The sequence below is a fragment of the Protopterus annectens genome, chromosome 9.part0, assembly GCF_019279795.1.
Source record: "Protopterus annectens isolate FY-2018-M chromosome 9.part0, PAN1.0, whole genome shotgun sequence".
NCBI classification, from domain to species: domain Eukaryota; kingdom Metazoa; phylum Chordata; order Ceratodontiformes; family Protopteridae; genus Protopterus; species Protopterus annectens.
The window spans coordinates 1,945,815,128-1,945,832,650 of NC_056743.1; the positions used below are offsets into that span (position 1 = coordinate 1,945,815,128).

The 17,523-nt window shown below is 44.8% G+C and overlaps 1 protein-coding gene across 1 annotated transcript in view; it reads right to left on the reverse strand.

The window, feature by feature from the left end:
• Positions 1-17,523, reverse strand: part of TNPO2 (transportin 2) — a gene marked incomplete in the record, with an annotated part of 2,382,582 nt that overhangs the window by 1,081,034 nt on the left and 1,284,025 nt on the right. Inside the window, 1 exon segment of the mRNA XM_044084755.1 lies at positions 6,318-6,476. Within this exon segment, the coding sequence (XP_043940690.1) occupies positions 6,318-6,476 (159 nt within the window).

A 17,523-nucleotide genomic window follows, 5' to 3' on the forward strand; every position in this document is an offset into this window, starting at 1 on the left:
AAACTATAGAGGGGAAGGAGGGAGGGTTAATTGGACTGCAGCAATGTGGATCTTCGAACATCTACATTTATGGTAGGTACAAAACTGTACTATGTTCTTCATCTCACATTGCTGCAGTCCTTACATATGGGTAGAATCCCAAAGCAGAGGTAAAGGGAGGTTGGCAAAATCATAAAGCATTAGGGGCTGCCAAAATGCCCTGTAATATTGCAGTGGCGAATCCAGCCCTAGATTTAGAATAAAGAGGAAGGTGGTAATGTTTAGAAAAAGTATGCACTGAACTCCAAGTAGCTGCTTCCAAAATATCTTTAGTAGCCACCCCCCTTAAAAAGGCTGTAGAGGTAGCAGTAGCCCTAGTGGAATGAGGCCTGATTCCAGCCGGAATCTCCTTACCATGATGGGAATAACAGAAAGCAATGCAAAAACCAATCCACTTAGAAATAGTTTGTTTAGAAACAGGCTTTCCCTGAGAACCCAAGGCAAAAGAAACAAACAACTGCTGAGACTGTCTGAACCCTTTAGTTCTGCTCAAATAATAACGCAACTGCCTGTGAATATCCAAAGTGTGCAAAATCTTCTCCCTTTATTTTGGGGATCTGCATAAAAAGTAGGCAAATGAATAGTTTGGTTCAAGGCCACACTAGAAACCACCTTAGGCATAAAAGTAGGATTAGTACGTAAAGATACCCTATCCTTATGAAAAATTAGGAAGGGTTCAACTGCCATAAGGGCCTGTAATTCAGAAACCCTTCTTGCAGATGTGATGGCCAACAAAAAAGCAGTCTTCCAGGACAAAAACTTCAATTCGACAGTAGCTGCAGGCTCAAAAGGAGGTAAAGTAAGTTTTTCCAACACAAAATTGAGATCCCAGGCAGGAGTAAGAGCTTTACGCGGGGGTCTTATGTTCTTTGCTCCTCTAAGAAATTGCTTGAACAAAGGAGGGTCACAATCATAGTGAGCAGAAATGGCTGCAGCATGAACCTTTATAGAGGAGAAAGACAAACCCTTGTCTAATAAATCTGTAAGGTATTGAAGAGAAACACTTAAATCAGGCTTGGAAACATCAAAGTCCTTTGCTTTGCTCCAAACAAAAAACCTCCTCCATTTATCAGCGTAAACTTTCCTTGTACTAGGCCTTCTGGCCTCCAAAATAACATTCAAAACTTGTTGTGGAAGCTGAGACCCTCCAGGGTCTAAAACAGAATGTGCCAGGCTGTTAGATGCAGGGACTGAATCCTGACATTGAGGAAATGATTGCCCTCCTGTGACAAAAGGTGCGGAATCGAAGGCAAAGGCCATGGAGGCTCCTGTACTAAACTTCTCAGCAGAGGGTACCAGTGCTGTCGAGGCCAATCTGGAGCTATCAGAATCATGGATGGCTTGTCTTGTCTGGCCTTCAAGAGTACCTTTGGGAGGAGAGGCAGAGGTGGAAAGGCATAGACGTGAAGATTGCTCCAACTGAAGGACAGAGCATCCACCTTCCAAGCTGTGGGATGAAACATTTTTGTGCAAAACTTTGGCAACTGGAAATTAGTGGAGAAGCGAACAGATCTATGTCTGGAGTTCCCCATAACACTGTCAACCTTCGAAATACATGAGGATCCAATTTCCACTCGTGGGGATCCACTATCTGTCTGCTCAACACATCTGCTAAGGAGTTCTGTGCTCCTGGTAGAAACCTTGCCTGAAGATTGAGGTGTAAACTGAGAGCAGTCTCCCACAAAATCATCGCTGGTCTGCAAAGAGGGTATGAATGTGTTCCCCCTTGCTTGTTGATGTGCCACATGACAGTTGTGTTGTCTGTTTGAATCAACACTTGCCCTGGGTGAAGTAAATCTTTGAAAGCCATCAATGCAAATTGGACTGCTAACATCTCCTTCAAGTTGATATGTAGATTTTGAAGTCTGGCAGGCCACGTGTCTTGAACCCATTTTCCATTGAGGTGTGCTCCCCAAGCCTTGTCCGAGGCATCTGTCGTTAGAATCTGACTCGCCTCTGGTCGGGTCACAGAGAGTCCCTTGTTTAGGTGACATTCCTGAGCCCACCACAAAAATTCCTTTTGAATGCAAGGTATTATTTGAATGACAGTGTCCAGATCTTGGCAGTGTTGTGTCCATACGTTCTTGAGATACCATTGGAGCTTCCTCATATGCAGTTTGGCATTGGGAAGCACCAGGATACAAGATGCCATGAACCCCAAGGCTTGAAGGACTGTCCTTGCAGTCAGCCTGGACCGTAGAGACAATTGATGGAAGTAGAGAGTAAGGTTCTTTTGCTTGTCCGGGGTCAAAAAAGCCATCTGGGAAGCTGTATTCAGTCTCACACCCAGAAAGCACATTTCCTGAGAGGGTACTAGCCTGGACTTTGTTTCGCTCACAGAATACCCTAGGCACCTTAACACTGCCATCACATACTGTAGATGATGAAGAAGTTCGTACTTGTCTTGAGCAAGAATCAGGCAATCGTCCAAATAAGGATAAATTTGTATTCCTCTCAACCTGAAGAAGGCTATCACTGGAGCCAGAACCTTTGTGAACACCCTGGGCGCAGAGGAAAAGCGAAAGGGCAATGCAGAGAACTGATAATGTAAAGTCCCAGCCCAAACCGCAGGTACCTCCTGCAACTGGGCCTGATAGGAACATGAAGATAAGCCTCTTTGAGATCCAGAGTTACCATCCAGTGATCTTTGCCCAACAGAGGTAAAAGCTGTTGCAACGTCAACATTTTGAACTTTGGAATGCCCAGGAATGTGTTGAGGATAGATAAATCCAAAATCGGTCTCCACGTGTTCCCTTTCTTTGGTACTAGAAACAGGCGAGAATAAAATCCTAGGCCCACTTCTGACAGAGGGACCGGCTGAATGGCTCCCATGTGAAGTAGTAAAGAAATCTGCTTGTAAGCCTCTACCCTTTGTTGAGGAGGAACGTCTGGCATACCTTTGAAAGGAGGCAATGTATGGAAATAAAATTTGTAGCCTCGGTTTATAATGTCCAATACCCATTTGTCCTGGGTGACTAAAAGCCAGTTTTGCTTGAAGAGTGCTAACTTTCCTCCCAAAGGAGCTGTCAGGCAAGAAGAATCTGGCAGCTGAAAATGCAGGTCATTGGGCCTGTTTACGAAAGGACTGGCCCCTGCCCTCACCTGAAGATTGTGCAGGTGAACTCCATGTTCTAGGCCTGAAAGTACTCTGAGCTCTGCCCCTAACATGTCTAGATCTACCTCTAGACTGAGAATCAGAAGAAGGATACGTCCACCCCTTAGTAGGCCAATTTCTACTAAACTTTGGAGGCTGCACCTGCAAGAAGTCTTTAACAGTCTGCATAGACTTAGCCTTGTCTTCCATCTTTTTCAAGACCGACTCCAAAGGGGGACCAAATAAAACTTCAGACTGTAAAGGAGCATCCAAAATTCTAGTTTTAACATGCTCTGACAAATTCTGATCCTTAAGCCAGGCGTGCCTGCGAAGAACTGAACCAGTGGCAGCCACCCTTGAAGAAGCCTGTAAAGCATCAAAACCACACTGCAAAGAATGCTTACCCACCTGTTCAGAGACATGTACCAAATCCTGTAATTCCTTACATTCAATGCCCTCTGCCAAAGCATCCACTTTAGCTTTTAGTTGAGTAAGGAGGAAATTCTGATAATTCAACATATGAAACTGGCAATTCAAAGCCCTCATTGCTAAAGTAGAAGAGGTATACACCTTTTTACCCCATCTATCCAAAGCTCTAGCCTCTTTATCTATAGGAACTGGATTCTTTACAACAGAAGCCCTGACACCCTTAGGTCCCTGACTAATAGTTTCTGGGTCTGCCCTAGGACTCTTATACAGATATTTATGAGCCTCAGGTACTCTGTAATACCTGTCCGGTTTAACTGGCGCAGGAGGCAAAGAATCTGGATTAAGGGAAGCCTCAGAGAAAACATCTTGCACAACATCCAAAACAGGAGGTATAGCCAAGGGAGTATGCTGTGGTAAAAACAAGAACTCCCACTAAGCCTCTTTCGGGAATCAGAGAAATCCTGACCTTCCCATTTAAAATGCTCCCTCATAGAATGAAGTGTTTCTGAGAATGAAAAATCTTCTGGAGGAGAAGCAGAAGGAGTGGAATCCTCCGCATCAGAATCAGAATAAGTAGGAAAATCCTGAATGTCTTCAGCCGAAGACTCTGAATCATCTGAGGCCTGTTCCAAACTCTCCACCTCTGGCTCCACTCTGGGCCTCTTATCAGGAGGGGGCATAGAACCTCTTATCAAAGTAATTAAATCTTCTGCCATTTTAAGCATGTGCTTTTTAGGCACAGAACCTGCAGAACTAGGACTGACATCAGGGAAAGGAAAACTAGCCCTGCCTTTGGAAGAAGCCTTAGAAACAGAAGAAGGCCTAATCCCCTTGGGTAAGGAAGGGAGAACAGTAACCTGAGAGGCCCCCTCAGCCTGACCTGCCTCCTGAGAGGCCACATCTTGCAAAATCAAAGTCTCCTCCTGAGACTCAACTGAAACCTCGGCCGGATCCACAGATTCCCCCGTAGTTCCTAAAGAGCCGGCGTCCGGAACGGACGACTCATCCTGTCTGGGTTTTAAAGACTTGTCTTTGCGCTTCTTCAGTAGCGGCATCGGAGGATCCGACGGCATATTATAATTACACCGCCATCAAGACAAGCCTAGCGCAATCTAACCTACGCTTGATGGTGCGCTTATTAAACTTAGCACAAAAGCGACACCCGACTACGTCGTGCTCAGGTCCCAAACAAGGAATACAAAGAGAGTGATAATCCCTATGCGGTATCTGTTTCCCACAAGAAATACAATTATTCACTTTTTCTGACATCCGGTAATTAACTGAGGCAAGAAAAAACAAAAATATTCCCCAAAGGGGTACTTAGCCCAACTTGGATTCGGTCTGAAACTCAGAATACGAAAATTTCAGAACGCCGAACGGCACTTGCAACGCTGCTTCTGCATCGGACCATGCGGCAAAAAAGACTGAGGATATGACGTCGGTCATGCGCTCTTATACCCTGACGCTCTGATGTCAGTTCTGAGCGCCCATGACCGACGTCAGCCTAATACTTTGGTATTCGCAATGTGAGATGAAGAACATCAGCAGCAGAGTCAGATAAAGATCCGTTCCCTTGTGTTCAGGAATGAAAATTTGCATCAGATCAATATCCAGCAAATTGGATTTGCACAACATGAAGTCATCCTGTCATACAAGAAGAAAGACCAAGTGCAAAAAACGATTGCATATCTTTAAGGACCAAGGGGACACCACATCTGTGTTACAAAGCCACAAAATGCATCAGGGGAACCCAAGGCAGAGGGAGCCCTGAGCCCCGTCATAACAGCACGTGTCTTGGAGGAGGGAAAAAGACCGCACAGGGAAAGAAAACTGCACAATGCCTGAAATCAAATTAGAGTTAGAGTGAAATACTGCACCCAAAACTTGGTGTTCCTCCATAAGTCAAACACACATCTCTTGCACCTAGGATATGGAACCAAGCATAATTTCACCTTGCAGATCCTCTTCAAAAGAAACAAAAGGCCATACTGGTCTGGATGGTAGAAGGGAGGGGGACAGCATTTCTACAACAGTCAACGCAGACTTCGCCTAATCTGACAAGTGTTGCATGTGATGTACACATTGGAAAAATGCATGGGATAAGGTGGATAAACCTCTCAGACTTCCTGTCAACCATTTAAATTGGAGGACCACAGTCGAAAGTCCTTGCTGATCACAGGCAATCCCAAAACCTTGTAAGACATCCAAACTGTATTCCAAGGAAGGGCTAGGACTGAGGCCAAAATATGCAGCAAAATCAAAGTCACAGAGTGCTCCTTCACAAAAAAAAGAGAAAGCCTTTCTCATGTACTTTACCATTAACCATCTCAACTTAAAACTTACAGCCATAGAAAGACATTATGAGGGGCTAGCTTACCTGAACTTTCTGAATGCAGAGGGCCATAAACTGCAGAAACAGTAACAATAAAGAGTTACATTAAAAGGTTGTATTCTGAGTGAGCCTTAGTACAGTTCGCAGAATGAATGTGGAATAAAGCCAAAAGATGAAAACATGCTTCCAGTTTACCTAAATCATTTGACATTGCCCACTGTGTTGGTGAATGGACCAGTACAGCTGGGGGTAGCCATCAGTTAGGCAAATAAATATAGGCACACGAACAGACTAATCTATGAAAGGAGAAGATAGCAGCAAAAGCTCTCAAACAGCATACAATCACAGCTGGACAGCAAGTGTGAAATTGAAAGAAAAATGCATTTTAGTAGCTACTCACTCTGTCCACTAAACAGGCATTACCTGCATACACTGGAATAAGAGTGTCATGATGTTACTTCTGGCCACAAGCTGCTCCACATGAGCTCCAAGACCTTCTGCCAAGCCACTTAGCAAGTCCAGTGCTACAATCATGAAATCCTTGTCAGGTGCTTCATACTGGTCAGGGTGCTGGCTATACATCTGGAAAAAAACAAAAACATAAAAGCTGACTACATAGGCGACATCTTATCAAGTGTAAAGAAATTAAGGGTACTGACACACAAGCTCAGACTGCAAATTTCAACACAGACTTCAGGATTCGAATGTCTACACTGAAATCATCACAGCTTTGTGCGCCTGTTAAACAGTCTTCATTGGTTGTCATGCTAAAAATAATCAAACTGCTTACCATGAAGCAACAAACCAGGTTTGCAGTTTAATTAGCTTCCAGAAAGGAAGCACCAAGCTGAAGATGTCTGCATGTTATACTCCGTTCCCTTCCATTTATCATACAGGAGCCACCACGGACCCTAGGAACTACCGCCCCATTAGCCTGACGAGCCTGGACTGCAAGGCCATTAAATGTACCATCATGGAACGTATAAACAAAGACATTGGTAATCAACAAACTCTGGACCCCACCCAGTTCGGGTTTGTAAAACGCAGATCATGTCTCCTAAACCTAATAGACGACTTTGAAGCAATCACCAAAGCTGTAGACAAGGGTAAGGTGGTTTCACACAGCCTATCTAGATCTCGCCAAGGTTTGACACCACCCCCCACTCTGGAATTAGAGATAAACTCACTAAACTAGGTATAAATCCCTATGTCACAAGATGGGTTGCCAACAGGCTCACTGACAGAACCCACACTGTGAAATTAACAGACTCAAAATCTGACTTCAGACCACTGACAAGTGGAGTACCACAGGGTTCAGTCCTGGGTCCTCTCTCCTGTTTGGTATCTACTTCTCTGAAGTACAGGCTAACACAGGTGGTCTTTGGCTAACGGAAGTCTGCAGATGACTGCAAAAGTACAGTTTTGTACCTACCATAAATGTAGATGTTCGAGTGTTCACCCTGCTGCAGTCATCACACTTGGGTTATCCTGTCGTCAGGCGGTCCCGCAGTCGGCCGGAATTGCAAAGTCTTGGTCCGGCGTCGGTTGCTGTCCCCTCTTCCCTGACGTCAGTGCACCAGGGGTATATATAGTGCAACCAATGCCATTTTCTTCAGTTTTTCTTGCCCCAGATGTCAGGTGCCCCCAGTAAAGGCGGTCAGAAAAAAGAAATTAGTACCAAATGGAGTAACCTCTGCACAAACACAAAATCCCTTCAGCTATAAGCAAATACATCAGTAAGGTATTGAAGAGATTTAGTCAGTAGATCAGAGGGGATGGAGGGAGGGTAACCTGGACTGCAGCAGGGTGAACACTCTAACATCTACATTTATGGTAGGTACAAAACTGTACTATGTTCATCGTGTTACCCTGCTGCAGTCATCACACTTGGGTTGAATCCCAAAGCTAAGGTAGGGTGGAGGTATCAGAGGGTTAACTGGAGGCTATAAGGCCCTGCAGAACTGCAGTGGCGAAGCCCGCCCTGGTCTTAAGAGTAAAGAGGTAAGTGACAGTGTTTGGTAAAGGTGTGTACTGAACTCCAAGTTGCAGCTTCTAAAATCTCCTTGGTTGGAACCCCCCTGAGAAAGGCTGTAGAGGTAGCTGTTGCCCTGGTAGAATGGGGCCTAATGGTAGCAGCAGCTGGTTTCCCATGACGGGTATAGCAGAAATGTATGCAATGAACTATCCATTTAGAAATGGTTTGCTCTGATATAGCCTTCCCTTGAGAAGCTGTAGCATAGGATACAAAGAGCTGGTCAGATTTTCTGAAAGCCTTAGTTTTGTCCAAATAGTAACGAAGTTGCCTGTGAATGTCCAAGGAATGCAGGAGTCTCTCACCTTTGTTCTGTGGATTTGGGAAGAAGGTGGGTAAGTGGATGATTTGATTTAAAGCCACACTGGAAACCACCTTAGGCATAAAGGATTAGTTTGTAGAGAAACTCTGTCTTGATGAAAAATTAGGAAAGGTTCCACAGCCATTAGTGCCTGTAGCTTTGAGACTCTCCAAGCTGAAGTTATAGCTAGAAGCAGGGCAGTCTTCCAAGATAGGAACTGAAGATCTGCAGAGAAAGCTGGTTCAAAGGGAGGTAGCGTTAGTTTTTCCAGAACAAAATAGAGGTCCCATGTTGGTGTAGGGGCTCTATTGGGTGGTCTAATGTTTTTTGCTCCTCTGAGGAAATGCCTTAGAAGAGGATGTGAAAATAAAGGTGGATCCGTGTTGTAGTGAGCTGAAATAGCTGAAGCATGGATTTTAATGGAGGAAAAAGAAAGTCCTTTGTGCAACATCTCAGTTAAATACTGTAGAATGTGAGGCATGCGAGGCTGAATTGTGTCTTGGCCTTTAGCTTGGTTCCAGGCACAAAACCTTTTCCATTTGTCCGAATAAGCCTTCCTGGTGATTGGCCTCCTGGCTTCCAGAATGACATCCAGAACTGCTTGTGAAAGAGGAGCTGGTTGGATGTTTAGTTGATCTGCCATCGTGGTCTCTCCTTTTTGACTTTCAGAAGAACCTTTCTGAGGAGAGGCAACGGAGGGAAGGCATATACGGTTAGATTTTTCCAACTGAAAGAGTGCGTCCACTTTCCAAGCTTGTTGGCGAAATGTCCTTGTACAAAATTTTGTTAGCTGATAGTTTTGAGGACTGGAAAACAGGTGTCTGGAAGGCCCCATTTTTGAGTTATCATTGCAAATATTTGTGGATCTAGTTTCCACTCGTGGGGATCCTTGATGTTTCTGCTGAGGTCGTCTGCCAATGTGTTCTTCTGTCCTGGCAGGAACTGAGCTTGTAACTGAACTTGGTAGGTCAGAGCTGTGTTCCATAAGATCATTGCTTGCCTGCAGAGAGGGTAGGAATGTGTACCCCCTTGTTTATGTACCACATTACTGTGGTGTTGTCCGTCCTTATCGCAAGTTGTCCTGGATGTAATAGATCCTTGAAGGCTGTCAGAGCTTTCTGTACAGCTAGCATCTCTTTTTGATTTATGTGTAGATTTCTTTGATCTGCGGTCCATAGGCCTTGAATGCATTGCCCTGCCATGTGCGCCCCCCAGGAGTAGTCTGAAGCATCTGTTGTGATAGTTTGCCTGGCTGGGGGCAATGTGAAAGGCTGACCCTTGTTGAGGGGACATGCCTGTGACCACCATAGAAATTCCTGTTGTAGACAGGGAATGAGATATATCATTGTGTCCAAGCTGTGGCTGTGTTGAGACCATACGCTTTTTAGGTACCACTGTAATTTCCTCATATGCAGCTTTGCAAATGGTATTATTAGTATGCAAGATGCCATGAAGCCCAAGGCCTGCAGAATTTTTCTTGCAGTTAATTGGGTCTTTGTGCCATTGTCTTGAAATATTGAGTCAGTTGTAGTTGCTTGTCTGGCGTAAGATAAGCCTTCTGAGCCGTTGTATTCAAGCTGGCACCCAGGAATGTCATTTTTTGTGAGGGTACTAGATTTGACTTCTTTTCGTTTACTGTGTACCCCAGGCAGTTTAGTAGATGCTTTACAAAGGCCAGATGATGTAAGAGAATGTCTTTACTTTCTGCTTGGAGGAGGCAGTCGTCCAGGTATGGATATATTTGAATTCCTATGTCTGCAGTATGCAATTACTGGTGCCAAGCATTTTGTGAAGACTTTGGGCACAGTAGATAAGCCAAAGGGCAGTGCAGAGAATTGGTAATGGGTTGAACCTGCAATGAAACGGAGGTATCTTCTGCAACTTTGTCTGATAGGGACATGCAGGTATGCCTCCTTGAGGTCCGTTATTAGCCATGCTTCCTTGCCCAACATGGGAAGAAGCTGCTGTAGTGTTAGCATCTTGAATTTGGGTACTTGTAAGAAGGTGTTTAGAACTGAAAGGTCCAGAATTGGTCTCCAGGCATTGTCCTTTCTGGGCACTAGAAAGAGTCTTGAATAAAATCCTTGGCCTTGTTCTCGAGTAGGTACCAGTTGAATGGTTCATGTCCATGAGAGCTGTAATTTGTTTTTGTGCCTCTGCCCATTGATTTTGTGGCAGGTTTGGCATTCCTCTTTTCATTGGCAAGGTGTGAAAATGGAATCTGTATCCTCGTGAAATTATGTCTAGGACCCATTTGTCCTTTGTGACAATGTGCCAGTTGTCTGAAAAAAGTGCGAGTCCCCCCTTCCCCCCCAAGGGGGCTGCCAAGAGAGTACTGCTTGGCCAGATGAGGTGCAAGTCATTGAGTTTGTCTTCTGGTGGATTGAGACCTGTCTTCTCCTCCCTTCTGGTGTTGTAGTGCCCCACTGGCGAGGTTTGTACTGGGTTTGTGGTTGTCCTCTACCCCTTGGGCGTCTGTATTTACCCCTCTGTGGTCTGTCAGTAGCTGGAAAGGACCAATTTTTTGTTGGCCAATTTCTGCTGAAGCGAGGGGGTTGTACCTGTAGAAAATCTTTGACTGTCTGCATAGATTTTGCCTTATCTTCCATTTTCTTTAAAACTTCTTCTGCTCTAACTCCAAAAAGAACATCCTGCTGTAAGGGAGCATCTAGTAGTTTTGCTTTAACATGATCAGGCAGAGTTTGTTCCTTTAACCAAGCATGCCTACGTATAACGGACCCAGTGACAGCTGCTCTGCAGGAGGCCTCCAAAGAATCAAACCCACATTGTAAGGTACGTTTGCCCACCTGTTCAATGGCGTGTAACAGATCCTATACTTCTTTTAATTCAGATTGTTGAGGGAGAGTGGTTATTCTTTGCTTTAACTGAGAGATTAGGAATTGCTGACACTTAAGCACGTGAAATTGACACTTCAGTGCCCTCCTAGCTAGTGTGGCAGAGGTGTAAACCTTTTCCCCCCACCTGTCTAGTGCTCTAGAATCCCTCTCAGAAGGTACTGGGTTTTTAGCCATAGAAGCCTTAGCCCCCTTGGGACCCTGGGAGATAGTCTCTGGGTCAGCTACAGGGCCTTTGTAAAGAAATTTGTGTGAATCAGGCACTCTATAGTATCTGTCAGGCTTAGCCGGAGCAGGAGGAAGAGAATCTGGATTCAAACTGGATTCTAAATAGACATCATCCACAATGTCCAAAACTGGAGGGATGGCAAGTGGTCTGTGTTGGGGGAGCAAAAGAAACTCTGAGCCTTTTCTTCGAGTCAGAATAGTCCTGACCCTCCCAGTGAAAATGTTCCCTCATAGTGTGTAAAGTTTCCCCAAAGGAGTAGTCTTCAGGAGGAGAAGCTGAGGGAATAGAGTCCTCAGCATCAGAATCTTCATAAGGAGAGAAGGAGTAATCTTGGTCCTCAGAGGAGTCTGAAGAAACGGACACTTGTTCAGAGGATGCATAATCTTCCTCTTGTCTAGGCCTTTTGTCAGGAGGGGGCTGGGAACCCGATTAAAGAAATTAAATCTTCAGCCATTTTGAGCATCTGTTTCTTAGGCATGGGACCTTGAACAGGAGACTGAAGAGCAGTCCTTTTAGATTTAGTAGGAGACTTCGATTTAGAAACCATTTTAGTGGTGAGAGTTGGTCTGAAATCGCCTTCAGAAACCGATGGCGTTTCTGAAGCATCGACGTCTTTAGTAGCAATGTCGTCGGAAGGGCCTGAACTAAATGGCTGCTTCGGCCTGGTGCATTCCGCCAAAAATTTCATAGCGGTCTCTGGTTCCAGATCTGCGGTAGTCAGGGGCTGCGTCGGAGCCTCACTGAGGACCGGAGAACCGGAGACCAGATCAGCAGAGGCCTCGGAATCTGGCTTAGGCCTGGGCTGTCTGTCCTTATCCTTGCGTTTTTTGTGCACGCCGGTAGTCGGTTGCTCCGACGGCATGGTGTAGTTAAATTTCCTACCGAAGTAGTGTCGTGCAAAATCAAAGCGTCTTTTAATAGTACGCTTATTAAACCTAGCACAAAACCGACAAGTAGTGACATCGTGGTCTGGGCTTAGGCAAGGTATACAATAAGAATGAAAATCCTTATGAGGTATTTGCTTCCCACAAGAAACACAATTGTTAAATTTTTCTGACATCGGTCTGAGGCAAGAAAAGTTTCCCCAAACGGGGTACTTAGCTTTATAGAAGACTTTGGTCTGAAATTCGAATTCGAAAATCTCAGGAGTCGGCCGACCGGCACTTGCGAACTGCTTTTGGCACCGCACGGCAAGAAAGACTGGGGAAAAATGGCCGGACCAAGACTTTGGAATTCCGGCCGTCTGCGAGACCGCCTGACGACAGGATAACCCAAGTGTGATGACTGCAGCAGGGTAACACGATGAACATCTACGGAGCCATAATCGAAACTCCTAACGATGTGGACATCCTACAAAAGGGCCTCACTGAGACAGATGCCTGGTGTCAAAGCCATGGCCTCAAGCTCAATGCCAAAAAGTCCATTGCCACCCCCTTTGGTTAAAACTCTGTACCCATGAACTACAACATAGGTGGTAGTATACTTAACACCGAAAGTGTGATGAGACCTTGGGACACAGGTGGACAAGTAGTCTCTCCTTTGATAATCACATCGCCACAGTAGTCAGGAAATCCTTCTACGTGGCACACCTCATCACAAAAGGTTTCTCATCCAGAAAAAAATAGGTAATTGTTCCCCTCTACTCATCACTCATTAGACCCATTATAGAGTACAATGTCCCTTTGGTATGTACCTCACAAGACATCAACAACTGGAAAAGCCGCAGAAATACCTCACAAAGAGGATTACCGGCCTCAAACAGATGCCCTACGCAGACAGTCTAAAAGAACTCCAGCTTTACTCAGTCGCATATCACCTACTCAGAGGCGATCTCTGCCGAACATACAAAGCTGTGTCAAACCCAGAGCTGTTGGACATGCTCCACTTAAAGAAATCCCAATCCCTCCGAGCTACACGCTCTAGGGACCTAAACCTTGTCACCACAATAAACTGAACATGCCGGAGGGATAGATTCCTGTCCCAGAGACTTCCCATACTCTGGAATAAACTACCTATCTATATCAAACAAAGCTGCTCATTAGCACTCCAAGAAAAATCTTGATGATTGGATGGGAAATAGGAAATTCACCCCGGGGATCACCTCTGTAGCTCTGCTTGACAGTGGCACAGGAAAATAATTTTCTTGGGTGGCAAAAGCTAGGGTACCTTTTTTGCTGGGCTTGTATAGGCCCCAGGGCAGATAGCCTAGTACCCTACCTATGAACGTATGAAGACCACTGTGCACCGACAAGAATTTTAAAATGCCTCTCTATATTAAACATTCACTATGAAGCCATAAACTCTCTGCAATTAACTATTACTTTGCTATGGGGAAAATAGTACTAAAGGGGTTAGCAATGCTGGCTAACACTGCTTGGTTCCCCAGTCCAATTCCGTATCTAGGAAATGTATGTAGGGCAGGCACATTTCCAGTATCTGCAAGGGTTTGTCAATTACCAATTTCCTTTAACATACAAGCCATACCACATGTGAATTGGTAATCGTAAATAGTCATGCATGCATACCCTGCAATGGGATGACAACTCATTCTGGTTTAGCTTTTATGTCTTGTAGCCAAGTACAAGTCCAGGTTCCATGATGGGGAATACAGAATAATCTGCTGCACAGAACTAATTTAAAATTCACATTTTCTACCACAAAAAGTCTGATGGAAAGATCAGTTCCATAACTTTTTACTTAATCCTGGTTATGTGGACTTCCCTTTCACCATGATAGCAGAATGCCTGGAATGAAATGCACTAGTCCACACAATCGTTAGTCGTTTCTTGCCCTGGCAACCTGAATGCGGCCCTGTAGCCAGATCACTAGCTGCTCTACTGACAGTGATCTCCGTGGTAGTAAAACAAGAGCCCAAAGCTGCCAATTCTGTTTCTAAAACCCTCAGTGAGGAAGATTTCTAGACAGAGGGAGAGAAAGGAGGTGGTAAGGTGAACAGGGTACTTACCAGTAAAAGACATAAGGGCTGGAAGGAACGGAATGCAGCAGTGAATATATTAAAACATGCAATTTTACTAACTTTCTAACAGTCCTGTACTATGCTCATCAAACATTTCACTGTTATAGTAAGACCTCTTGGTAATACAACCGCACCTTAAAAACCAGAGGGGGTCTGGACATTGGGAAGCCATGCTTCTGGAAAACCCTTCGGAACAGCTGTGGAAAACTCTGCCCCGGAAATACCACATTAATGCATCAAGAAATGTAGAGATATCAAACGGCTTCCATGGACAGTATACAAAAGTGACAGCCCCCCAACCAGTGGTGGATATACTGCCTCTAGTGGAAGAGATTAAAATATACTCAGAGACAGCAGTGCCATGAAACCAGTGGGCTAGCCACTTGGATATGGCTCATTTGCAAAACGGGTTCTCCTCCTGGCAGGTAAAGGAATGACAAATTTATATTTTTCTAATTTGTTTCAGTTTAGATAACCTTAGACTCCTAAGCACATCCAAGGAAAGAAGGATCCTTCCCCTTTGTTCAGACGTAAGGGAAACATGCCATTTCAATGACATTTACTGCTATCTTGGGTGTGAAATTTGGAGCACTACTCCAGATCAGCAATTCCTAGCACAGGTAAAGTGCACTTGTGTAGAGTTACCATAAATGTAGATGTTTGAGTGTATTCACTGTTGCAGTCATCACACTTGGGTTATCTGCCTGCAGGTAGCCCTCAGTCGGCTCGAATACCAGAGACTTAGTATTTCTACGTCAGTTGCTGTCGCTTCAGGACTGACGTCAGGTTGTCAGGGGTACAAAAACAGGCAGCAGACGCCATCACATCAGTTTTTCTTGCCCCAAATAGGGAGTTAAGTTATGGTGGAAAAAACACCGCTAGTAAAAAGAAAATACCAATAGCTCTGTAAGGGGTGAGTAATAGAGGAGAGAGAGACAAGGGGGCTGGAGGGTAGGAAAAGTACAGTTGTGTACACTTACCATAAATGCAGATGTTAAGAGTGTATTCACTGTTGCAGTCATTACATTTGGGTTATCTGCTTGCAGTAGCCCTCAGTCAGCCTGATAAAGTCTTGGGTCCTACATCAGTTGCTACCTTCTTCCGTGACAACAGGTAGTCAGGGGTATAAAACATGCAGCCGCCATTACATCAGTGTTTTTTGCCCCAGATGTCAGGTGCCCCCCACCCTAATGGGAAGCAATTAAATCTATAAATATACAAGGTTATACCTCAAACAAATAAGCAAATAAACCAAAAAGCTTTTAAGCATTGAAAAGGAAAGAAGAGGTATAGCCAAAAGAAGTCAGGGGGCTGGAAGGAGGGTAACCAGGACTGCAAAAGTGAATACAGTCAAACATCTACATTTACGGTAAGTGTACACAACTGTACTATGTTCTTCGTGTTTCACTGTTGCAGTCATTATGTTTGGGTAGATTCCCAAAGCGAAGGATGGGAGGAGGAATTTAGATAGCATTAGGACCAGCTATAAGGTCCTGCAAAACTGCAGTGGCAAAGCCCGCTCTGGATTTACAAAAAATTGGCAAATGATAATGCTTGGCGAAAATATGTACAGAACTCCAGGTTGGTACGCCTCTGAGAAAGGCTGTAGAGGTAGATGCAGCCCTGGTTGAGTGGGGTTTGATCTCCTGTGGGATAGGTTTTTCCATGGTGCTTATAGCAGAAATGAATGCAATGGCCTAACCATTTGGAGATGGTTCGCTTTGAAATAGCCTTCCCCTCTGTCCCTGCAGCAAATGCCACCAGCATTTACTCAGATTTCCTTTGAGGTTTAGACCTGTTCAAGTAGACTCAAAGTTGTCTGTGCACATCTAAGGAGTGCAGTATCAGTTCCCCTTTGTTCTGTGGATTAGGAAAGCAGTTAGGCAAATGAAAGAACTGATTGAAGGCCACGCTGGATACCACCTTTGGCATGAAAGAGGGAATGGTCCTGATGGACACCCTATCCGCATGAAAGATGATGAAAGGCTCCACTGCCAAAAGGGCCTGTAATTCAGATACCCTTCTTGCTGACGTGATGGCTAAAAGGGAAGCTATTTTCCAAGAAAGGAATTTTAAATCTGCAGCAATAGCTGGCTCGAAAGGAGGAAAGGTGAATTTCTCCAATACAAAGTTAATGTCCCAGGATGGGGTTGGAGCTCTCCTGGGTGGTCTTAAATTTTTGGCCCTTCTGAGCAACTGCTTGAGCAGTGCAAGAGAAGAGGGGAGGTTCTAGGTTATGAACTGAAATGTCTGAAGCGTGAATTTCTGAGGAAAAAGACAGGCCCTTGTGAAGCCTCTCAGTTAAGTATTGTAAAATCTGAGGTAAATTGGGGAATGCTGTGCTCATCCCCTTGATTGGTTACAGGCACAGAATCTTTTCCATTTTACAGCATAAGAATTTCTAGTACTAGGCCTCCTTGCCTCTAAAATGACACGCATCACTTGTTTCCTGAGGGATGGTAAAGGAGAGCTTAGGAAATTAGTCAGGCTGCTAGGTTCAGTGTTTGTAGCGGAGGGTGCAGAATCTGATTCTCCTGCTGAGACAGCAGAGTAGGAGTCTGAGGCAGGTGCCATGGGCCCAACAGTGACACTGCGCAGGAGGTAGTACCAGTGGCCAGGCTGGTGCAATCAAAATCATCCTTGGTTACCCAAATGTAATGACTGCAACAGTGAATACACTGACATCTACATTTATGGTAAGTGTACACAACTGTACTTTCTCAACTGAGCTGCTCCTTTGGGGGGAAAGATTACATTTCATGCAAAGAACTGGGGACTCGTTACCCAGGACAAATGGGTTTTAAATGTAGTGTCCCAAGGATACAAAATTTCACTTCCACACGTTACCAACTCCAAGCGGTTTGCCAGATCTACCTTCAAATCAGTAGGCAGAGGCCCAAAAGCAAGTACTCTCTACTAAAGATTGTAGCTGCACTTGGTAGCTCAAGGCAGTGTTCCACAATGCCATGGCTAGTCTGCAGAAAGGGTAGGAATGTGGACCCCCCCCCCCTCTGCCGGTTTATGTACCACATAACCGTGGTGTTGTGCGTCTTTACCATTAATTGTCCTGGAAGAATGTATTCCTTGAAGGCTGTCAGAGCATTCTGTACAGCTAACATTTCTTTTTGATTGATATGCAGGTGCATTTGATTTGGGTTCCATTTGCCCTGAATGCACTTCAGCACCAGGTGAGCCCCCCATGTATAGTTTGTAGTTAGGGTTTGGGCGGCAAGGG